General features: G+C 38.5%; 1 protein-coding gene across 27 annotated transcripts in view; it reads right to left on the minus strand.

Moving 5' to 3' along the window:
• The window catches only part of NCOR1 (nuclear receptor corepressor 1), a 182,392-nt gene that overhangs the window by 74,759 nt on the left and 82,005 nt on the right, over window positions 1–25,628 (minus strand). For 17 of the 27 annotated variants that reach the window (XM_074388226.1, XM_074388222.1, XM_074388214.1 and 14 more), the window contains 5 exons: window positions 22,170–22,297; window positions 17,157–17,374; window positions 15,468–15,530; window positions 13,639–13,778; window positions 4,066–4,192 (listed from right to left, as the gene is read on the minus strand). In XM_074388226.1, the coding sequence (XP_074244327.1) occupies window positions 4,066–4,192; window positions 13,639–13,778; window positions 15,468–15,530; window positions 17,157–17,374; window positions 22,170–22,297 (676 nt within the window). The remainder of the gene's footprint in view (window positions 1–4,065; window positions 4,193–13,638; window positions 13,779–15,467; window positions 15,531–17,156; window positions 17,375–22,169; window positions 22,298–25,628) is intronic. The other 10 variants (XM_074388228.1, XM_074388230.1, XM_074388224.1 and 7 more) reach the window with 1 other exon arrangement.

Consider the following 25,628-nt stretch of genomic DNA (forward strand, 5'->3'; position numbering starts at 1 on the left):
AGAAAAGAAAGCCTTCCATGGTTTCCTTAACAAAGTTGTGTTTTGCTAACACAGTTCTGATACCACATGTACTAGTTACAATTACATTTATTTACTAGAATGATTTATTTATTAGAATGATTTCTGGTCATTTCTTCCACTAGGCTATAAACTCCATAAGAACAGAGATCATATATTTTGATTATCACTTAAGTAATAGCCTGGCACACAGTAACTCAAATATTGGCTGGATTATAAAGTGCATGAATGATTGTGAGAACCTAAATAACCATTTGGGGAAAAAAATTATGTTTTGATTGTATATTACAGCAATATAAAAAAAAAAAGCCTCTACAAATTCATTATTGTATTCATTCAAATATGATGAAGTGTCAATTATGTATGTGCAGGGAGCTGTTTGAGGTACTGGGGACAGAGAAATTTAAAAAAATCTAAGCAGATGCTCTCATGGAGCCAACCTTCTAGCGTGAAATAGACAATAAACAGTAAATATGTGATATAGGCTGGGAGTGGTGACTCACGCCTATAATCCCAGCACTTCGGGAAGGTAAGGCAGGAGGAATGCCTGAGGACAAGTGTTCAAGACCAGCCTGGGCCACATAGTAAGACCTCATCTCTACAAAAACATTTAAAAATTAGCTAGGCATGGTGGCATACACCTGTAATCCCAGTTATCGGGAGGCTGAGGCAAGAGAATCACTTGAGCCCAAGAGGTCAAGGCTTGCAGTGAGCTGTGTTTACGCCACTGATACTTCAGCACTGGGTGACAAAGTGAGACTCTGTCTCAAAACAAACAAAGTGATATATCAGGTGGTGATCAGTGCAGTGACTAAAAAACAAAACTGAGAAAGAAGTAGGTGAGAGGGTATTATAGAATTAAGAGGTATTTGAACAGAGGACTCAAGGAAATGAGAGAATGAGCTGTGGGCACATGGTGGGGAAGAGCATTCCAGGTAGAGGGATTAGAAAGCACAAAGACTCCTAAAGTAGGGGTTGGTTTGCCCAGGAACAGCAAAGAGAACAGTATGGTTGGAGCAGAGAAGGCAAACAAAACAGAGTGGCAGAAAGTTCACAGAGGTACAAAGATCAGTTCACGCACAGCCTCATAAATCACAGTAAGGCCTTGGGTCTTTATTCTTACTGAGATGGGAAAGTATTACAGAATTTGGACTAGAGAAGAAACAAGGTTTGATTTACATTTTAAGAACTACTTGAGCTGCTATGGAAGAAAAAACAGAATGGACCTTGTATCTACAAAAAGTAAAAAAGTACATTAGTCAGGTGTGGTGGTGCATGCCTATGGTCCCAGCTACTTGAGAGGACTAGGTGGGAAAATCACTTAAGCCTAGGAGTTCGAGGCTGCAGTGAGCCATAATCGAGCCACTGCACTCCAGCCTAGGTGACAGACTGAGACCTCATCTGTAAAAGTAAATAAACAGAATGGAATAAAAGCAAGAGACTAATAAAAAAAACTATTGCAAGGAGGGCTCCTCAGAAGCAGGATAGGAGCTATCGAGACAAGAATCCAATTCTAAAGAGACTAAAGAAAAGCAAATTTATTGATATAGGGAAAGACTAGAGGGAAATGCAGCTTGTGGTGGTAGAGACACAAGAGTTTGCTTTGGATGTTAACTATGAGATGGCTCTCAGGAATCCAAATGGAAATAATGAGCATGTGATTAGCTATATGAGCCTGGAATCCAGATGACAGTTCAAGTCTCCAAAATAAAACAAAAGACAAGCAAGTAACTCAGAACAGTACCTCACATGTAACAAGGTTTTAATATATGGCAGCCATTACTGTTATTGAAAGATCCTCCCAACGCAATGAAAAGCTAACAAGAAGCCTGACTTAACCTTCTTTTCTATTTAGATAGTGGTAGAAAGCCCCAAATCCAAGGGCAAACTAATAAGGCATTTATCTTCAAAATTTTAGAAGACATGTTGGTGATCATACAGCAGATGATATCATTTGACGTAAGCACTTTTCCAATTTTCTTCTTCCAAGCCACAAAAGAGTAGGAAGGTTTCCAAAGTACAATGTTTCACTAAGCAACAGCCAAACACGAGTATCTTTTTTTTTCTAAAGATACAGGGGAAAAAAAAACCCTTAAAGAATGATGTAGAAAAAGAGAAGAGCAAATCCAAACTGTGGTGAAGTTCTGGTCTGATTTAATTCTTCTAATCATGAAAGATACACAGTCAGATGTGTTTTAGGAAACAGACACAGGAACCCTCCCTTCAGCAGCTACCTTCAATCTTCAATTGGCAAGAGTCTTGCCACACAATAAACAGTGCATCTGTAGTGTCTTATTAAGATTAGGAATAAGTATGAGATCACAGGTCACATAAACGGCATTTATGTTCTTGTCTTGACACTTTCCAAATGAAGCTAAGTCAAAAGGAGGAGAGATCCTAAAATTCTACCGGGAAATTCATTTCCTCTTAAGAGGAAGCTCTTCTAGATGATTGAGCAGATGTGATGGTGCCACCCTACCCTTGATCAGATCGACATATCAATAATGGACTTGGGCTTTGTTATGGACTGAATTGTGCCCCTCCCCACCAAAACTCTCAGGTTGAAGCCCTATCCCACAATGTACTGTATTTGGAGACAAGGCCTTGAAGGAGGTGATACGGTTAAGTGAGGTCGTAACAGTGGGCTCTAATCCAGCAGGAGTTGTCTTCATATGAGGAAGATACACCAGGAGTGGGCACACACAAAGGAAAGGCCATGTAAGGACAAAGGAAGGAGGCGGCTGGCCTTCTGCAAGCCAGGAAGACAGCCCTCATCAGAAAGCAACTGTGCCAGCACCTGGATCTTGGACGTACAGCCTTCACAACTGTGAGAAAATTACTTTCAGTTGCTGAAGCCACCCAGTCTGTGGTATTTTGTTATGGCAGCCTGAGGAGGTTTATTAACCTCCAAGTTTCATTAACATTTATAACCCCAGGGAATATTAGCCACCCGAAACAAACCCATTAAAACCAAGAGACTCTGACCACCTCTCTGGAAGTGCCATAAACACAGCAAACTACCTTCACTGTTTGCAGCACTCTGACCTTACCACCCTAGGGTGAGCCTGCTCTAATACTCTTACTAAAGACCACCTCATTTTTCACAAACCCTCCCAAAAAAAGCTTAGGATTAGGGGTTGTTCAAAGCCAAAACCCATTTCAACATAAGTTTAAGTTTAAAGACAACAGGAATAATCTATAGCAAAAATACCCAAAATCTAGTATTAATAAACCTGGAGAATGTAGAACGTTTAAAGCTTATATAAAATAAAGACCCTAGAAAGGAAAAGATAAACAACTCTAATTACACAAAGTTTAAGCAAAGGTAATTTAAAAGTAAAACAAAAGGGAAATGAGAAGGAAAAAATTATCTGCATATACAAAACAGGAACATGTTTAATATATATGAACAGCTACTAAAAGCACTATAAAAATCCCCACATCAGAAGCGGTCAATTTACAAAAAAATCCACAGAAACTTTAATCACAGTGTAAACTGAAATAAATTAGATATCTTTTTTTAACCAAAATAATCAAGGAAATATTTATTTTTTCATGAACTTGTCATTAATTTGTTTAAACGACAGAGACATTATTTCTTAAATTTCCCTAGGTTTCATGGGTTTTTTTTTTTCTACTGTTGCTTCTAGGGTCATTAATTATTTTTACATAAAAACATTAATATAGTACATATAAATCTGTAAAAATATGAAAATAAACTCAAGGCAATAAAGAGAAACATAACTGATGATACTAAATGAACAAATAAATGCGACAATGACATAGACACACAGATATTTTATTGATGTTGGCACTTGATGTCTGAAGCAGGACTCCCATTTCCAAGATCTTCTGGACCAGCTTAGGTGCTACATAAATATTTGTGATTAAATGAATAAAAACATTATGTTCAAGTTTGAAGTCTCCTCACCATGAAAACACTGGTACATTGTTTCCTCAACGAAGCAATTCCTACAGAGTCAAATGACTAAAAATTATTTATTCAGGATAGCAGATGTCACAACTAAATTTAAAATTTTGAGATACCTTCGCTGTCTTCTGGATTTTCTTCTTCGTTGGAGGCTTCAATATCTTCATCCTCTTGAGCAGAAACAGTGGAAGCAACACTTTCACACTGAGACACATCTCGCTCTTCACGAGGTTTTCGTGAAGCCTAAAGGAGTAAAGAGTATTATTTGATTTAAATAACTAAAAAGGAAAAAAAATAATTCATTTCTGAAGTAATGTAGAACACTGATAAACACACACATACCAGACAAGGAGGTCACACATTTCAAAACAGTTCTGGTTAAAGTGCAGACAAATAACTCTGCGTAATCACTAACTGACCCCATTTTGTGTATATGGCTCACCTTTAAACAGATCAAAAGTTACATCTAACCCATTTTTGGAACTACTCACCACTTTACATGTACAAATAGCCAAAAATCACATCTCTCTATGCTTTTCACTCACTCTAGATAATGTATCTTTCTAATAAAAATAACATAAATATTTATTTTCTAAAGATAACATATATCACCTTTAAATGTAGAAGACATAACACTACAAAAATCACTACTCATTATTCCAATAGTAAGAGATTCTAAGTATACTGGTACATTTCCTTTCAATCTTTCAGATGCATATACATGAATATAAATATTTATGTGTATACATAAACACAACCAGGAAAGCCCTACATAGTTACATATTCTATTTTCTTAACATAATGTAGCCATGAGCAGAACATATCACTGTTAAAATTCTTCAAAATTATTTTTATTAATGATCCCAGAAAAACATTATGTTGACAGAACATGGACATACATTTTATGTTGACATATAATTAAAATTCTCCTATTTTAAGGCATTTCAGTAGTTTTCAATTTATGGTATAAATAATGCTGCAAGAAACTTCCTTCACTAGCATTAAGAATTATGCAATTTTATAGGCAACAATTCATCACTGGTATTACTACCAAATTTCGTCTCACCACTCAATTTCTTTTTTTTTTTTTTGAGACAGAGTGGTGCTCTGTCACCCAGGCTGGAGTACAGTGGTGCAATCTTGGGTCACTGCAACCTCCACCTCCTCGGTTCAAGCAATTCTCCTGCCTCAGCCTCCCAAGTAGCTGGGACTACAGGCACACGCCACCACGCCTGGCAAATGTTTTGTATTTTAGTAGAGATGGGGTTTCGCCGTGTTGCCCAGGCTGGTCACAAACTCCTGAGCTCACGCAATCTGCCAGCCTCAGCCTCCCAAAGTGCTGGGATTACAGGCGTGAGTCACCATGCCTGGCCCAATTTATTTTACTGTAAAAAAGGATAAATTCAGCAAAGCACAGTGGCTCATGCCTGTAATCCCAGCACTGTGGGAGGATTGCTTGAACCCAAGAGTTTGAGAGAAGCCTGGGCAAGAAAGTCAGACCCTTCCTATAAACAATATTTAAAAATTAGCTGTGTGTGCTGGTACTCTCCTGAAGTCCCAGCTACGCAAGAGACTGAGGCAGGAAGATCACTTGAACCCAAAGGGCTGAAGCTGCAGTGAACCATGATCATGCCACTGAACTCCAGGCGGGGTGACACAGTGAGAACCTGTCTCAAAAAAAAAAAAAAAAAAATTTTTTTTTATAGCTCCTTTTTTTAAAAAATAGGCCGGGCGCGGTGGCTCAAGCCTGTAATCCCAGCACTTTGGGAGGCCGAGACGGGTGGATCACGAGGTCGAGAGATCGAGACCAACTTGGTCAACATGGTGAAACCCCGTCTCTACTAAAAATACAAAAAAAAAAATTAGCTGGGCATGGTGGTGCGTGCCTATAATCCCAGCTACTCAGGAGGCTGAGGCAGGAGAATTGCCTGAACCCAGGAGGCGGAGGTTGCGGTGAGCTGAGATCGCGCCATTGCACTCCAGCCTGGGTAACAAGAGCGAAACTCTGTCTCAAAAAAAAAAAAAAAAAAAAAAAAATAGTATGCTCCCTTCTGCAACTATGTTTATGCAAAATTGCTCATTCTTCTACTGGGGTCTCAGATCCATAAGAGGACTTGTGTATACATTTAAATGTAAGACATTAGCTATTTACATTATACTTATAACTTCATGTTACTAAATAGAAGCCCTTATTATCTTCTCTGTTTGCAGACCCAGAGTTCTGGAAGTTCCAGCCCTGGTGGTCCTCTGTTCTGTGCCCCTTACAGAGCCTACATTTCACCTCATATCAGCTGTTAGCCTCTCCCAGTGAGACTCTTCAGGAGAGGAAAATACATCATTGCTCTGTTAAAAATTACCTATATGTCTACTCAACATTTTTATGAGGATGGTATTTAGGATCCAGCCTAAAATATTAATTAACTCAAGATAAACAATCATTTTCTAATATCATACTTACAGAATTAGTTGAAATTCTGAAGGCTAAAATATTTATTCCTATGTTTCCAGTAGGAATGCAAGAGAATCCCAGAGACACACAGGCTACACTTTTTTTAAAAAACTTTCAGAAGATTCCATGAATTTACATGGATTAGATAATAGCTACTCTTGTTTGGTTTTGATATAAGGTCTCGCTTTGTTGCCCAGACTAGTATGGAACCTCTGGCCTCAATCAATCCTCCCACCTTGGCCTCCCAAAGTGCTGAGATTACAGGCGTGACTGACCATGCCCAGCTGATGTTATTATATATATGGATTATTCCAGTGCCCAGTGTATGTCCCTCTCTTGCCAGTATCAACCCATTCTGTTTGGTCCTTTCACTGGTAACTAGAGAAGAGACAACTTTTTACACTACTACAACAACCCTCTGTTCACATGCAATAATCCAGTATGTCGCCAAGCATCTTCTTTAATATATTATAGTCAAATATTGAGAAACAGGCCAGGTGCAGGTGGCTCATGGCCAGGCCCAGTGGCTCACTCCTATAATCCCAGCACTTTGGGAGGCCAAGGTGGGCAGATCACTTGAGGCCAGGAATTTGAGACCAGTCTGGCCAACATGGTAAAACCTTGTATCTACTAAAAATACAAAAATTAGTTGGGCATGGTGGTGCACACCTATAATCCCAGCTACTGGGAAGGCTGAGGCAGGAGTATCGTTTGAACCCAGGAGGTAGAGGTTGCAGTGAGTCAAGATCACGCCACTGCACTTCGACCTGGGAGACAGAGTGAGACTCCGTCTCAAAAAAGAAGAAGAAAGAAGAAAGAAGAAAGAAAACACCCATGTATTTACCACTGAGATGTGATAGATATTAGACATTTTACATGTTTTCTTGAGATCTATTTTTAAAAGATAGAACATTCTGGATAAACACTTGAAGCCTGCTCCCCCTATTATTTTAATTGTGATCAAAATAATTAGAGGAAAGATGTTTGTGATGGTTAATTTCATGTGTTAACTTGGCTGGGCCACAGTACCCAGATATTGGTCGAATCTTACTGTGGAAGTTTCTCTGCAATTTTTTTTAGATGGTGTAAACATTTAAATCAGTGGACTCTGAGAAAAACAGATTACCCCTCACAATGTGGGTGGGCCTCTTCCAATCAATTAAAGGGCTTAATGGAACAAAGACTGGATTCCTGGAGTAAGAAGGTATTCTGCCAGGAAAACTGCCTTTGGAGTCCAACTGTGACTCTTCCCAGAGTCTCCAGTCAATCAGCCTATCCTATCAGACACTGGACTCACCAACCCTCCACAATCATGTGAGCCAATTCCTTAAATCTCAATCTCTCTCTCTCTCTCTCTCTCTCTCTCTCTCTATATATATATATATATATATATATATACACACACACACACACACACATATATATACATATTCATATACATATATATATGTATATATGCATGCACACACCCTGTTAAGTTTTGTTTCTCAGGAGGACCATGACTAATATAACATTTATATTTTAAAAACATATCTGATTCATTCTTTACTTCACTTTGTCTCAAAACATTTTGGATGTTATCTCGTGAAGTCAGGTCTTTATCTTGTCAGTAGACTTTTTCGTGTTTTGGTTGCTACAGCATATTTTTAACTCTTTCTTATTAACCTGAAAGTCCCTTTGTATATACCCTTTTAAATTAGTCAATGTTATGCTTTGTATCCTCTTAATAAATTCAAATCTTAGTAGCTTTACTATCACACTTTAATAATTCTCAATTTTTTTGGTCTAAGGATGCAACACTCTGAAAAAGTATTAAAAGCCACAAAGAGCTTTCCTTTTTCTTTTTTTTTCTTTTTGAGACGGAGTCTTGCTCTGTCTACAGGCTGGAGTGCAATGGCGTGATCTCAACTCACTGCAACCTCCATCTCTCGGGTTCAAGTGATTCTCATGATTCTACTGCCTCAGCCTCCTGAGTAACTGGGATTACAGGCGCACACCACCACGCCCAGATAATTTTAGTATTTTTAGTAGAGACAGGGTTTCACCATGTTGGTCAGGATGATCTCAATCTCTTGACCTAGTGATCTGCCCGCCTCAGCCTCCCAACGTGCTGTTATTACAGACATGAGCCACTGTGTCCAGCCAAAGAAAGAGTTTTTCTTTATGAGAGAAATATAGACAGCCGGCCAGATATATATTTACTATATCAGAAATTAAGACTAAGAAAACTTTAAAATTTTAACTGATTAAAAGCAATATAAACCCATAAAGAACTTATTTTTAATAAAAGTAACCATTTTCCAAAACAAAAAATGACTTACTAAAAAAGTGGCAAAGCTTTCCTTTCTGGAAATCTCTTCCATGTCTGATCTAACAGAAACAGCAGAATTCCCAAAGGTGCGTCCACATATGATCTAATCTGTAGATTAGATTAAGTCATCTAATGTTTTGGTTCAAGTATATAAAAACTATGTAGCCCCACACAGATATGTAGTGGGAAAAGGGAAGAGAAGAGATTTTAACAGATTTTTTAGATACTTAGATATTATTTTTTGATACTGTACCAAAACTCAGCAAGTGTCACTTCTTATTGGTTAGTTACAATATGAAATCTGATAACATATCAAGGAAGCCTTTATACTCTGTTAAAATCTGTAATCAATCTTACATTTTGGTATATTAAAAAAACATTATCAATCTTTTATCAATGCATGATCCATTATGTATTAGTCCATTTTCATGCTGCTGATAAAGACATACTCGAGACTGGGAAGAAAAAGAGATTTAATGGACTTACAGTTCCACATGGCTAGGGAGGCCTCACAATCATGGCAAAAGGCAAGGAGGAACAAATAACGTCTTACATGATTGCGGTAGGTTTAAAAAAAAAAAAAAGAGCTTGTGCAGGGTAAATCCTCTTTATAAAACCAGGTCTTGTAAGACTTATCCACGATCACAAAAACTGCACGAGGAAGACCTGCCCGATGATTCAATTATCTCCCACTGGGTCCCTCCCACAACACATGGAAATTATGGGAGCCACAATTCAAGATGTGATTTTGGTGGGGACACAGCCAAACCATATCATTTGGCCCCTCCCAAATCTCATGTCCTTACATTTCAAAACAAATCATGCCTTCTCAACAGTCCCCCAAAGTCTTATTTCAGCATTAACCCAAAAGTCCACAGCCCAAAATCTCACTGAGACAAGGGAACTCCCTTCTGTCTATGAGCCTATAAAAGTAGAAGGAGAGTAGTAACTTCCTAGATACAATGGGGACACAGACATTGGGTAAATATAGCTATTCCAAAAAAGAAGAAATTGGCCAAAACAAAGGGGCTACAGGGCCCATGCAAGTCTGGAATCCAGCAGGGCAATCAAATCTTAAAGCTCCACAATGATCTCCTTTGACTCCATGTCTCACATCCAGGTCATACTTATACAAGAGGTGGGTTCCCATGGTCCCGGGCCACTCTGACCCTGTGGCTTTGCAGGGTACAGCCTCCCTCCTGCCTGCTTTCACAGGCTGGGGTTGAGTGTCTGTGGCTTTTCCAGGTGCACGGTATGAGCTATAGGTGGATCTACCATTCTGGGGTCTGGAGGATGGTGGCCCTCTTCTCACAGCTCCATTAGGTGATGCCCTACTAGGGACTCTGTGTGGGGGCACCAATCCCACATTTCCCTTCTGCACTGTCCTAGCAGAGTTTCTCCATGAGAGCCCCACCCCTGCAGCAAACTCTGCCTGGATATCCAGGCATTTTCATACATCCTCTGAAATCTAGGCAGAGGTTCCCAAATCTCAATTCTTGACTTCTGTGTACCTACAGGCTCAACACTACATGGAAGTTGCCAAGGCTTGGGGCTTGCACCCTCTGAAGTCATGACCTATGCTATACTTTGGCCCCTTTCAGCTAGAGTGACTGGGATGCAGGGCGCCAAGTCCTGAGGCTGCAAATAGCAGGGGGATCCTGAGCCCAGGGCATGAAACCATTTTTTCCTCCTCAGCCTCCAGGCCTGTGATGGGAGGGGCTGCCATAAAGACCTCTGACACGCCCTATAGAAATTTTCCCCATTGTCTTGGGAATTAACATTCAGCTTCTCATTATGGACACAAATTTCTGCAGCGGGCTTGCATTCCTCCTCAGCAAATGGGATTTTCTTTTCTATCACATTGTCAGGCTGCAAATTTTCCAAACTTTTATGCTCTGCTTCCTTTATAAAATTGAATGCCTTTAACAGCACCCAAGTCACTTCTAGAATGCTTTGCTGCTTAGAAATGTCTTCTGCCAGATACCCTAAATCACCTCTCTCAAGTTCAAAGTTATGCAAACCTCTAGGGCAGGGGCAAAATGCCGCCAGTCTCTTTGCTAAAACATAACAAGAGTCACCTTTGCTCCAGTTCCCAACAAGTTCCTCATTTCCATCTGAGACCACTGCAGCCTCGACCTTATTGTTCTTATCACTACTAGTATTTTTGTCAAAGCCATTCGACAAGTCTCTAGGAAGTTCCAAACATTTCCACATTTTCCTGTCTTCTTCTGAGCCCTCCAAACTGTTCCAACCTCTGCCTGTTACCCAGTTTCAAAGTTGCTTCCACATTTTCAGGTATCTTTTCAGCAACACTGACACTACTGGTACCAATTTATTGTATCAGTCTATTTTCACACTGCTGATAAAAACATACCTGACATTGGGAAGAAAAAAAGGCTTAAAAGATTTACAGTACCACATGGCTGGGGAGGCCTCACAATCATAGCAGAAAGAAAGGAGGAACAAGTAACATCTTACATAGATGGCAGCAGGCAAAAAAACAGAGCTCGTGCAGGGAAACTCTTCTTTATAAACCATCACATCTCAAGAGACTTATTCACTATTATGAGAACAGCACGAGAAAAAGACCTGCCCCCATGATTCAGTTATCTCCCACTGGATCCCTTCCACGATGCGTGGTAATTGTGGGAGCTACAATTCAAGATGAGATTTGGGTGGGGACACAGCCAAACCATATCACATTACAACATCATGAAATAGCCATTTGGAAAGTATTGAGTTAAGTAAGTTTTTCAAATTGAGAAAAAATTTCATCACACAGTAACAACTATCACACTTACTATTATTACCATTCATCCCATCAGAAAATCTGTAATGAAGTGTGAAGCTCATGGTTAGAGAAAGATATTTTTCAAAATTCTCATTTTTTTGCTTCAAAGCTCAAATATTTTAAAGTGGCAACAAACACTAACAGTTATTTTCTTTGAAAGACAGGCTCATTCTTTAGTTTTCAAGAAAATATCTGCTAAATATTCCAGTCTGAAAACATAGTTTGTCTGTCATTCTTTCAATCTAAAATGACATTTCATGATAAAAGGAAGGCTAGTGCAGCTTAGAACTCAAACAATTGCCAAAGTGTTTTTCCTTGAGAGAACCATTCTATTTTAGTATGGAGCAGAAGAACTTTATGTTTACTTCCCATTACATGACACTAAGTATAAAAAGACGTACTTAGGGATGAGATTTAATAAAACTAACTTTTATTGAATCATCAAGGACATTCTTAAGTGACATTTTAAGAAAAAACTGCAAGTGCTCAGAGATTAAAAATACACTGGCTTGGTTCCATGCCAAGTTTAAGCTAAAGCATCAGCAATCTTATCTACCACAGATCTGACACCATAAATGCAAATGTCATATAATGAAAAAAAGTAAATCCCATTTGATTGAAATTTTCAAGAAAACAGTCTTGACCCCACGGAATCATCAAAAAGTTCTATGGTCTTTGACAACCACTACACTGGAACTTTCTTCTTAAGCAATTTCCAATATGTTATGCTTCTTGGTTTTTAATATTTATACCATGGAATCTTCTCTCTGAAAAAATGTCTAATATACAAAATCAATTCACTAGATATTATCAACAGACCCCCAACTAAAGCTCTCTCTCTCTTTTTTTTTTTTTTTTTTTTTTGAGATGCAGTCTCACTCCGTCACCCAGGCTGGAGTACAGTGGCACAATCTTGGCTCACTGCAACCTCTGCCTCCTGTATTCAAGCGATTCTCCTGCCTCAGCCTCCTGAGTAGCTGGGATTATAGGCACGCACCACCATGCCCAGTTAATTTTTGTCTTTTTAGTAGAGACAGGGTTTCACCATGTTGGTGAGGCTGATCTTGAACTCCTGATCTTGAGATCTGCCTGCCTCAGCCTCAGAAAGGCTTTTTTTTTTTTTTTTTTTTTTTTGAGACGGAGTCTCCTTCTGTCATCCAGGCTGGAGTGCAACGGCGAGATCGCCGCTTCCTGCAACCTCTGCCTCCCCAGTTCAAGCGATTCTCCTCCCTCAGCCTCCTGAGTAGCTGGGACTACAGGCACATGCCAGCTAATTTTGTATTTTTAGCATATGTATATTACCCAGCTAATTTTGTATTTTTAGTATATGTGCTGCTGAAGACAGCACTGATTTTTCTATTTTCAGTAGAGACAGAGTTTCACCATATTGGCCAGGATGGTCTAGATCTGTTGACCTTGTGGTCCTCCCGCCTTGGCCTCCCAAAGTCCTGGGATTACAGGTGTGAGACACTACGCCCAGCCTAGTTTTCAATTCAACCTCTAAAATGTTTATAGTTTTCAAATCCAGCCTACAGTAGTTCAGAGTATTTAATTCCCTTTATTATAAATAGAAACTTTGGAGTAGGAAAGATAAGATGGGGCAGGTCATGATGGGCCTCTTTGGACTGTTAGGAATACCAAGAGAAACTTTACTCCTTGAGCAATAAATAGAAACAGCTTAAACCAAAAATCTAGCACATCTTTTACATGTAAGTGCAGTAAATAAAAATATAAGATACAAAAAGGTTTCTCTTAAAACCAACCCTTGAAGCTCTGGAAAAAAACAAGACCAGGTGCAATGACTCACGACTGTAATACCAGCACTTTGGGAAGCCAAGGCGGGTAGATCACCTGAGGTCAAGAGTTCGAGACCAGCCTGACCAACCTGTTGAAACCTCGTCTCTACTAAAAATACAAAAATTAGCTGGGCATGGTGGCAGACACCTGTAGTCCCAGCTACTCGGGAGGCTGAGGGAGGAAATCTCTTGAACCTGGGAAGTGGAGTTTGCAGTGAGCTGAGACTGCATCACTGCACTCCTGCCTGGGTGACAAAGTGAAACTCCATCTCAAACAACAACAACACTCTAAGTAAAAACCAATAATTTAAGTAAAAGATTCACCACCCCTGATATACTCACTTTCTGTTTATGCTGCTGTAAGAGGTTGTCAAGATTGTGCCGCCTTTTATAGTTAAAATAGAAGTTTTTACATTGAGCTTCACTTTTCGTTCCCACCATTTTAGCAATTGCTGCCCAGTTACGACCATGTTCTACTAGACCTGCATTTTAAAAACAAACCAAATGTTAATTGAACAGTCACCCAATAAAGCAAACAAGAGAAATAATAAATTAACTTAATCATTTTATTCACAACCGTAACACTTAAAAGTGTGCTTTCAATTGCATATTATATATACTTTGATATTTATAAAAATACTTATTGACACAAAACTCATTTACAGTTCTATATTTTCCCCTCAAATTTAAAACATATGCCCTCCCATGTGCCCCGCCCACCCCACCCCACCCCCCAAACAAATTTAAAACATGATTCATTAATAGAAGGGCTAAATCTTGTCTTTCTTACATTATCTCCCACAGGGCTAGGACAATGTTAGACACATTTGTATTAGCTCAAATACTTGCAAACTAAATGATTAGGTACATCTAGATCTCTGAAGACAATACATCAAGTAAATAAGGTAATCACATATAAATGAACACAAATTAAAGATATATATGACTCCACTTATAATCCATATTTCTCCTCAGTCAATTCACAATCAAGCAATCTCATCAGAAAAACAATAACCAATTAAAAAAATAAATCTGGCTGGGTGTGGTGGCTCATGCCTGTAATCCCAGCATTTTGGGAAGCCGAGGTGGGTGGATCACAAGATCAAGAGATCAAGACCATCCTGGCCAATATGGTCAAACCCTGTCTCTACTAAAAATACAAAAATTAGTTTGGCCTGGTGCTGTATGCCTTTAGTCCTGGGTACACCCAAGCTGGTGTACCCAATCAGGTATACAAGTAGACCCAATCAGGAATTTCCAGTATAAATTTAATGACTTATAAGAAAACATCAGTTTTTCAAGGTTCACACAAGTAGCGCCCTTAAATACTGAAAATTAGAAGATCATTTCCAAATCCTGCCTGATACATGAATAACAGAAGAAGAGTAGTGGCCAAATAGTTATATACAGGTACATCTACCTGAAAAAGATCCCTCTATGATCTATAAGAAAAATATTTAACCACCAAAAAATTAGCTAATCTTTCTCAAAATTACCAGTTACTTACCCTATTAGAAATTTTAGCTCAATTTCAAATTATACTGCATTAACAAGTAATAACAGAAAAACACAAGGTCCATAAAGTGTCAGAGTAAAAGGAAGGCCACAAAACTATGAAAGTGGCAGAGAAAGGATTCAAATCTTCATTGGCTTGGTTACAAACTTCACGCTCTTCCCTCTGAATCACAGAGCAATTTGATAGTGATTTATAATTAAACGACTTGACAAAAGTATTTACCATCCTATTCTACTAAATACAACTTTGACAAAAGTATTTACCATTCTATTCTATTAAATACAACTTTTAAGTAATAGAAATATAGACTTTATGTCAACATTCATTCCAAAACTATTTCAACAGCATATCATCATAATTATTCTAAGAAAGTGAAAATAACCTTCTTGCTCTTTAATTAAATGACATTCAAAATAAAACAGTAAAGATAATCTTAAATCCCTCAAAACTGGGCATCTTAAACAAGGCACACTGCGGGTATGTAATTGGGTAGTATACTAGCAAAATGAACTCTTAAAGTCACTTCTAAGCCTTATTTATCTTTCTGAAAGAAATTTTTTTCCAATTAAAAAAATTAGTTCCATCTTACTCATTATTAATAATCACCCCCCCCCCCAAAAAAAAACCCTAAAAATCCGGAACAATTACAATTTACCTTTTTTTGCAACTTCCATTTCTTCTTCTGTCCATCGAGAGGTCTCCACAGGCTCTGTAGAAACTGAAATAAAGAGAGAAGCCAATCAGGCAGAGAAAAAGTTAAATCCTTCGTTCAGACCAATCAGATAATTATATGACCTCTTTATCTGATATAAAAGACTGAATAAAGCATTTGGTGAAAGAAACTACAGACACAGGATAGTATCAACCTCTCCATCACCAAACTATAAGAAACAAGTCAACACTTCTCAATATTATGATCTTTCTCAATGTTCTTAAAAGTTCTCTCCATGTTTACATTTTTTAACAACTTTAGCTTATTTTTGGACCCAGTAGCTTCCCACTTAATATATCTTCACTCCCACTTAGTAGACACTCCTCTCCTGCAGGGTCAAAGAAAGAAGCAACCCTCCTCTTTCCTGTCCAAACACAATTCCCTCTGAGCCTCCACCCTGTCCTAACTCCTAGAGACCCTTTAGTTCATCTCCAAGTGTCTGATATCCAGTGGGTAAAGATGGATCATGAACTGAATACATTCTCTTTTGTTTCAGGCAAAAAAACAAAACAACAAAAAAACAAAAAAACAAACCTGAGAGCATCAGGCCTGATAGGAGCTCCTGCCATATTCTCTTTCTCAATTTACAGTTCTACCATTCACTCACTCAAGTTATTAACAGGCGTCTTAGACTGATAAACTAATTTTTGAATCCTGCCTCCCATTTACCACTCATAACCAATGACATGCAGCAACTCTGAATGCATCCCCTCCTTGCTTGGGCCACTGCAGTCCCATGACTGGGCCCTCTGCCTCCAGCCCTTACTCTGTCTAACCTGACCTCCACAATTGCTACCAGTTAACTTTCTAAGACACAAATCTGATCACAGCATTCCTCTATTTAAAAATCTCTGCAAGTTCCCCACTTCTTAATCAAAGCAGAATACAGTTCAAACAAGGCCCATCAGGACCTGCCCCAGCCTCTTTCCTCCTCCTATCTCATTAGTGCCCCTACCTCATTCTTACCATTCCCTAAACTCCATTTTCTTTCATACTTCATGTTACAGTAACAATGGTACCTCTGAATCATTAACAGTGGTACTCTATCATTAATGTAGTCCTTTTATAAACTAATGAGATATTACTTAGAAAGATGTGTGGACTACTAGATCCAGTATTCCCTTGCTCAAGAATTTATTCCATGAAAAATAATTTAACATAAAGAAAATACTATGTGAATAAAGATTTTTTTATTATATTGCTATATACATTGGCTTAAAAGCAGGGAAGAGGACAGCCTAATCATTCAGCAATAAGAGAACGGTTAAAGAAATCATTCCTCCATATTACACAGCCATTAAAAAAATGAAAATTACTTAGAAATTAGAAAGTATTTATGATATATACCAAGTTAAAATATCAGAAGACACAGTAACATGCACACTAGCATAACAACTAAGTAAAAAAGAAAAACAGCTCTACCGGAGAGGCAAGACTGTGGGCGATGTTCTTTCTGAAAAGATTTTGATATTGAAAGTTTAAAAAATTTAAAGACCACACTTCAGGATTGTTACCACACTTCAGGATTGTTTCTAGGTTGTCAGTACTAAAAGTCCCTCCTACCCTATCCTAGCAGTGAAACAGAATCCCAAACAAAATTATGGTCTGTTTATGCCAATCTCTTCCACTCACTGGGTTCTGGTGGCGGTGGCAGAGGTGGTGGGGGCTCTTCAGTGGCCGCTGCGGCTGCAGCGCTAGCAGCTGCAGCTTCGTTTGTCATGGACCTGGTGATTCGGCCCTTACGGCGGCCCTGACTGTTGGCAGTCTTTCGCCCCCGGGGTGTGGCTTGCTCTCTTTCCTCAGTTTCTTCTGCTGTACCATCCATCTTGTCCTTTTCCTTGGTATTTTCTCTGGACACAAAAGCAAATGAAAACTGTGATTCAAAAGTATACATACATCAAAGAAGGTTTTGGTTTTGGATATCATTTAAACATAAATTGAATAATACTACCTAATCTCTCAGTTACTTAAAAAAAAAACTTAACAATTCTGCCATACCACAGTTTTTAAGAGTTCTGACCGGCTGAAATTAAGGTATTTTATAAGACCTATTTTAAATGTTAATGGACTTAAAATTTAAACACATTTCAAACCAACTGATTTAGAAACCAGAACTACTCCATGAGAAAGTAACAAAAGACAGCAGAAAACCTCTAGACCTGCTATCCAAAGGCAACAGACTGTACCAAAAGGCAGGAATTCTGGGGTTTTCTTTGCCTTTGCTCTAGGTTGCCTCATGTATGAAGTTAAAACAGATGATCTTCATGATAGATGGCTTTTCTACTGTAATAATCCACAACATTGTTTTATAAAACCAGACTCAATACTCTAAATCATGCCTGATACTAATTATGCACAAATTGGGCAGTAATGGTTAATGCTTAGGAATGGCCTCTGGAGCCAGGCTGCCTAGGTTTATACCACAGTTGTGATTTACTAGCCATGTGATGACCTTGGACAAGCTGCCTCACCTCCATGGGCCTCAGCTTCCTCATCTGTACAATGAAAAAAAGAGTTTATTTCACGGGACTGCTGCCAGAATTAAAGGAGTTAAATAAAGTGCCCAGAACAATGCCTGGAACACAGTCAGCATCAAATAAGTTTGCTAAAACTCTCTCAGAATATAAAGTGCTTACCATCATCTCAAGCATGTAGAAAAATAGTAGTTCCTATTAATAGCAGCAGTACTACATGTAATACTAGAAAGACCATTCTCTGTACCACTTACCTTCCACGGTTGTTATATTTAAGATAATGTATTCAATGTACATTTTTGCAAATGAATAGATAGATGGGAATACTCAAAGACTCAATTATTCTTGATTAATGGAAGATTTTTTTTCCCAAAAATAATTCTCTCCCCTTCAGTCCTAAATTGAAGTTACCACATAGCCCTTTCTCTTTACTTACTTATTCCCTCATAAAGCTGGCTTCTATTCTGCAGCCTCCAGTTAAAAGATGTTTTCTGAGAAGTCACCAATGACTTAGAAACTGCAAAATCAAATGACCTCTTCTCAATTTTCCCTACAACAGTCTTTTTGTTGCAACTGATGCTGCGGGTAATTCTTCTTTTTATATCACTTTCAACTTGCTTTTGAAATATCCCCGCTGTTATTCTGGCTCTCCCTCTGGGGATAGACCTTTTTTCTCCCATTCTTTCTTTCGGGTTTTTTTTTTTTTTTTTTTTTTTTTTTGAGAAAGTGTCTCACTCTGTCACCTAGCTGGAGAGCAGTGGCGCGAACATGGCTTACTGCAGCCTCAATCTCCTGGGCTCAGATGAGCCTCCCACCTCAGCTTTCTGAGTAGCTGGGACTACAGACATGTGCCACCATAACTGGCTAAATTTTTATTTTTTGTAGAGACGAGGTGTCACCATGTTGCCCAGGATGGTCATGAATTTCTGCGCTAAAGCAATTCTCCCAGCTTAGCTGCGATTACAGGAGTGAGCCACTGTGCTGGGCTCCTCTCATCCTTTCATAGAGGGATTTCTCCTGGAGCCTTAGAGCTACATGGGGTTACTCATTTTCATAAGTTCTACTGGGAAGACTCCCAATCTTTATCTTTGGACTCACCCCCTGGCTCCCAACTGGAGGGGTTGTCTTCCCAACTACTTGCTAGCAGGACCACCTGGATTTCCCATCAATAGAAACTGAATATACCCAAAATCATATTCATCCTCACCTCTGCTCCTTGCTCTACCTCGTTCTCTTATCATTTGTTGTTAACACTACTACCATGCTCATCATCATTCAGGTTTACAGATCAGATATCATCTTTAGCTCTCTCCCTTTTCCTATACTTCCTACATGTGATCTAATGCCAAGTTTTGGTTATTTCATCTCAGAAATGCCTCTCTCTCACTAATTCTACCATCTCTATTTCTGCTACCACTACACTTATTCAGTACCTTAGTACCCCAATCCTGGCCTTTCATACTGGCTTCTCTGATTTATACCTCTACTATTCATTCTACCTTGCCAATGGATCAGTATTCTAGCAGGATAGCTTTGGCAATAAACCACTCCATCAATTCTAATCCCTTTCTAGCTATTCCCAAACAGATACACAGCATAGCCACCTGAATGTAGTCTAACACTTTTGGCTTTCATTAAAGCTCTATATAACCTAACTCCAATCCACCTTCCACTTCCCTTCTCGGTGCACACTATGTTAAGTCTAATGAAATCTTTATCTGCCGCTTCTCAAAGCAGCACAGCTATTCATACGGTTCCCTCTACCCTACCCACAGTAACCACTAGCTTCTGCATAAAGTCCTCCAAATCATCCAGAGAGAAGTAGCTCAACTTCTTCATAAGCTGCCAAAGCACTTAACTGGTTGTCTGATGATTTCTTACTGCCAGTCTTTTTTTTTTTTTTTTTTTTTTTTGAGACAGAGTCTCACTTACCTAGTTTTCCCCTACTAAATCATGAACCACCTGGGAAGAGTATATATCTTATGTATTTTCACATTCTCCATAAGCCTTAGCTCATATAGATAATAAATGAAAGCTTGTTAAATAATTTAGAAATTTTAACAAAAAAATAAAATCCAGATATGATAGAGTCCTATGTGAGAAGAACTGCTGGCTACATGGCATAATAAATGTCTAACCTAAACTAAAAGAAAAAAATATATTCTCTTATTGGTATCTTCATAAACTATAAAATTACAATGACAGGAGTATCTGTCTCTTTTAAAACCATGGCAAGTGACTAGCTACTTCAGCTACCACAAAACTAGGTAAACCTTAAGTATTTCCACAAGGACTATAGAAATAACATATTAAACATTAAAAAGGAATAAACTACTGATACATTCAACAACCTAAACGAATTTCAAAGGCATTCATGTTAAGTAAAAAAGCCACAAAGAAGATGACATACTGTATGACTTCATTTTTATGTAATTCTAGAGAAAGCAAAACAGATCGTGACTGCCTGAGGTTGGGAATGAGGAAAAAGAAACTGACTGCAAAGGAGCATACGGGAACTGTTTGGGGTGATGGAAACATTCTACATTACAAACTGTGATAACAGGTACACAAGTGCATATGCTCGTTGAACACATCAATGAACACATTTCAAACTGGCAAATTTTGTTCCATGTAAATTATAAAGCTAGTTCTTGGGGGGAGAAACAACCAAACCAACTGTTGTGTTGCTACCCCTACCTCACCCCTGTATATACACAAAAGCATCAACAATAACTGTTTCTGAGTGACAGAATCATAGGTTTTCTTTTCTTTTTTTCTTTTTGAGACCGAGACTCACTCTCTCGCCCAGGCTGGAGTGCAGTGGTGCGATCTTGGCTCACTGCAACCTCCATCTCCAGGGTTCAAGCAATTTTCCTTTCTCAGCCTCCTGAGTAGCTGGGATTACAGGCACGCGCCACCACACCCAGGTAATTTTTTGTATTTTAGCAGAGACGAGGTTTCACCATGTTGGTCAGGCTGGTCTCAAACTCCTGACCTCATGATCTGCCCACCTCAGCCTCCCAAAGTGCTGGGATTACAGGCGTGAGCAACTGCACCCAGCCATAGGTTAATTTTCATTTTATTTTTCTTTCTTTTCCTATTTTTCTATAATGTAACAGAATTACTTTTATAACCAGGAAAACAGCAACAACAACAACAACAACAAACAAACCAACGACTCCATTTTATATAAATAAAGTCAATAAAGATGGAATCTAAAATATAAAATGAAAACTCTTCTTAGCATTTTTACACTATCCAATACATACTACCTGAAGCTCAAAAAAAATTCTGATAATGATTAAATTACATTCAATATATCCTGGAGGAAATATATATATTACTATAACCCATCCCTTCTGAAAAGTAATAATAATTCATGACTTGTATATAAGTTCATTAAGTCAAAAGTTACTTAATACTGTAATATGCTATTCCTTAACACATCAACTTAATCATGTAACTATTAGATGTATCTAAAATTTCGGCCAGGCGCACTGGGTCACACCTGTAATTCCAGCACTTTGGAGGCAGAGGCAGGTGGATCACCTGAGGTCAGGAGTTCTAGATCAGGTCGGGCAACGTGGTAAAAGCCCATCTCTACTAAAAATACAAAATTGGCTGGGCATGGTGGCACATGCCTATATAATCCCAGCTACTTGGGGGGCCGAAGGTGGAGGTTGCAGTGAGCTGAGATCGCGCCACTGCACCCCAGCCTGGGTAAGAGTGAGACTCTGTCTCAAAAATAAATAAAATAAAATAAAATTTCAGCAGATTAAATTTCATTATTTAAAAATAACTATACTTTTGGAGCAACATGGATAGAACTACAGAACTAAAGGCTATTATCTTAAGTGAAATACCTCAGAAACAGAAGGTCAATTATTACATTCTCACTTGTAAGTGGGAGCCAAATAATGTGGACACATGGATCTAAATAAAAAGTGAAATAATAGACACTGGAGATTCAAACAGGTGAGAGGGTGTGAGGCGGTGGGTGAGGGATGAGAAATTACCTGATAGGTATAGTGTACACTATTCGGGCAATAGTACAATAAAAGCCAGACTTCACTACTGTGTAATATATCCATGTGACAACTGTACTTGTACTCTCTAAATCTACAAAAATGACATTTAAACATTTAACTTATTATATAATTATTTAACTCACTTAGGGTCTTCTTTTTCATCTTTTTCTTCTTCATCTTTCTTTTCTTCTTCTTTTTTTTCTGTTTTTTCTGCTTTATCCTCTTCTTTTTCTTCTACTTTTTCTTCTTGTGAGGGTCGGGCAATTTGCTGCTAGAATGAACCATCATTTGTAAAATTCAAAGGCAACAGAAATAGCTCCTTATATTACGATAAATTATGTCTAACTAAACAACTTTTAAATGATTGTTAGTCATTTAAAATGTAACTGGTGATCATGTGTTAAAAACCAGTCTAGCAGTTAATGTATTCTATATGCACTACTTAAAGGTTCTTACACACACACACACACACACACACACACAAATGCTCATAGCATTTGGACCCATGAGAAAGTGAAAATGTTAAGATTTCACTTAGAAATCTGTGGTTGGTTCCCTTTTTTGGCAACCTCCACATCTAATCTGTCACTCAGACATTCCAATTCTACCTTAAAATTTGATAACCCATACATAATTTATCATGTTTTAGATACCTAGCATGTTTCCAACTTTTTCATGACGATCAATAATGGTGTAAGAAACATCTTTATGCAGCTATACTTTTGAGAGAATGTCTACTTAATAGAATAGTAGACAGCTATGGTCTTTACTAAGACTTAAGTAATTTGGAAAAATATTAAAAATATAATAAAGTGAACAGAAGTAAAATGCTTAAATATTTCTAAACTGGGCAGTCAAATTAGAAACCATTTTATCTCCGATGTCTCATTTGCAAAAGCCCTGTGACTCGAAAAGAAACAAGTGAAACGAAGTATGCACTGACTGCTACTATAGTAGTCCCCACCATATCAGTTTTGTTTTCTGTGTTTTAAGTTACCTGGAGTCAACTGCAGTAAGAAAATAGGTGAGTGCAGTACAGTAAAATATTTGAAAAAAGATCACATTCATGTAACTTCTATTATACTATATTATAATACCTCTATATTATGTCACTGTTAATTCTTTACTGTGCCTAATAAAGTTTATCATAGGTATATATATAAATTTATAAATATATAAATCAAAGTTTATCTCACATATATTATATATATGAATTATATATATATAAAAATTTTTTTCCCCCTAAGTTAACAAAGGCCTTATTTGCCTCCACAAAACAAGTCCCACATTATGCCTCCTAATCCAAGGGGGAAGGAAAGAAGAAAATGAATCCTTCTTGGTCCACTTCCAGAACACTGCTGAACCGTGGTATTTTAAAAATAATTCCTTTTTCATGTTTCATAAAATCTCCCTCTGACGACATTCTCTTTTGGTGTTATGGAATGACTTCTTAAATATTTCCTACAACATATATGTGATTGCATCACATGGCTCATTGCACCTTGACATTATTTTTCAGATTTCAAAATGCACGTCATTGGCTTTTCTAACACTTGCTACTCAATCAACATAACATCTCACAGTTAAAATACTTTTAGGTCATGCCCATTAAACTCCCCACAAGCAAAATCACAATTGCCTCATCAGCAATGGGCACTGCTTTGCCTTACAGATCCTGAAATCAGAAAGTCTTCTCTCCAACTACAACCACCTACAACATCTTCATTGTGGCTGATCCTGCTTTGTCTTCATCGTAACCTTTGAACGCTTGTTATATCAAATTTTCATAGTCCAGTGAGAACTGCACCCACTATTCTACTTGGTAAATCATTTCAATATCATGATTCTTTTGCTTGCTTTATCTAACCTTCCTAATTTCTCACCCTGGCCGCCAGTTTCTCTTTCTTCTGGGTATTTATTGCTACAGAAAACTCATAAACCAGCGAGATTTTAAAATTTAAACTTTCCTTTGGGAGGCCGAGGCGGGTGGATCATGAGGTCAAGAGATCAAGACCATCCTGGTCAACATGGTGAAACCCCTTCTCTACTAAAAATACAAAAAATTAGCTGGGCATCGTGGCGCATGTCTGTAATCCCAGCTACTCAGGAGGCTGAGGCAGGAGAATTGCCTGAACCCAGGAGGTGGAGGTTGCGGTGAGCCGAGATCGTGCTATTGCACTCCAGCCTGGGTAACAAGAGTGAAACTCCGTCTCAAATAAAAAAGAAAAATTTAAACTTTCAAACCATGATTAGCTGCTTTACAATCGGGCAAGTTTTATTCAGCTCTGACTCCCTGGGACACTGTAGTGGTCATAAGACCTGTTTAAATTGTAGTAACCTAACCCTGCAACCAATGTAGCATCCATGTGTCACTCTGAACCAGTAAGATGGTATAGTAATGACAAATCATGCCTTTTGCCTAGCAACTGATCTGTGTAACCCAGAAAATTGTTTATAGCCTAAGATTTATGATGGGGCCATGTCAACTCAGCGGAATGTAAGGAAAAAGGTTCAGTATTCCCTTAGACTTGGGTAACACATGCTAACCTTATTTCCCCAATACTTTTCTGCTTCTAATGCCAACCAGAGCTTCAAAGTAATCCCACACATTCCCTGCTGTCTAAAATCCAGCCAACAGATAACTTCACTCCCCTTTCCCTGGTGCTAGGGACTAAGAAACAACTGCAGCACCTGCTTAAACCAATCAGTGTAAAGAAGGAAACAGCTCCTGGCTCCGAATAAAGTGTGGAAATGATCCAAAGCAATGGAGAGGGTTGCTGGATTCAAGTCTAGAGAAGTGTGTGGAGTTGCTGGATTCGAGTCTAGAGAAGTGCGTGGCACCTGTCCAGCAGAACCTCTCACCACTCTGTATACTAACCAGGCAGTGGGGAGTGGGGAGGAAGCGCAGTTAGCAGCAACTGGGGGACCTCACCTGTGTGCAATATATGTAAAGACCTATCACAACAACTCCCACTGACATCCAAGAGAGTAAGAGATTACCTCCAATTTAAGTAAGAGACAGTTGGAACTACTTTTGTTTCTGGCAAATCTGTAAAGAGAAGTGCCAATCGATCCACACAGTCTAGGACGAAGGTTACAAGTTACATCCCTCAACTCTGCAGGGTGGCTGGAGCAAAAGAGGTCCATACCTTCAAGGGAAACCCTTTTAAAAGTTCCCTACGCAGATGCAAATATTCTCAGTGGCTCCTTGTTCAGGTTTTCCCTTTCTCCCCCTTGTTTAAGCCCAATACTTGAGAGTCAATGAAACAAGTTTATTTCTGTCCAGGAGTTAATATAACATGAAACGTTTCTATCAAACAACAAGCTATTCGCTATAAATGAAATTCAAGAGCACATGTAAAACAAAATAAAAATTCAAATAAAAAAAGTAAAAGTTACGTGTATTTCTTTTCTTTATTTTTATTGTGACACAGGGTCTCGCTATGTCACCCAGGCTGGAGTGCAGAGGCGCAAACTTGGCTCACTACTCTTTTCTCTCTCTCTCTCCCCTCTCTTCTCTCTCTCTCTCTTTTTTTCCAGATAGGGTCTTGCTCTGTCACCCAGATGGGAGTACAGTGGCATGATCTAGGCTCACTGTAACC

This window comes from Saimiri boliviensis, chromosome 17 (genome assembly GCF_048565385.1).
Source record: "Saimiri boliviensis isolate mSaiBol1 chromosome 17, mSaiBol1.pri, whole genome shotgun sequence".
Taxonomy (NCBI): Eukaryota; Metazoa; Chordata; class Mammalia; order Primates; family Cebidae; genus Saimiri; species Saimiri boliviensis.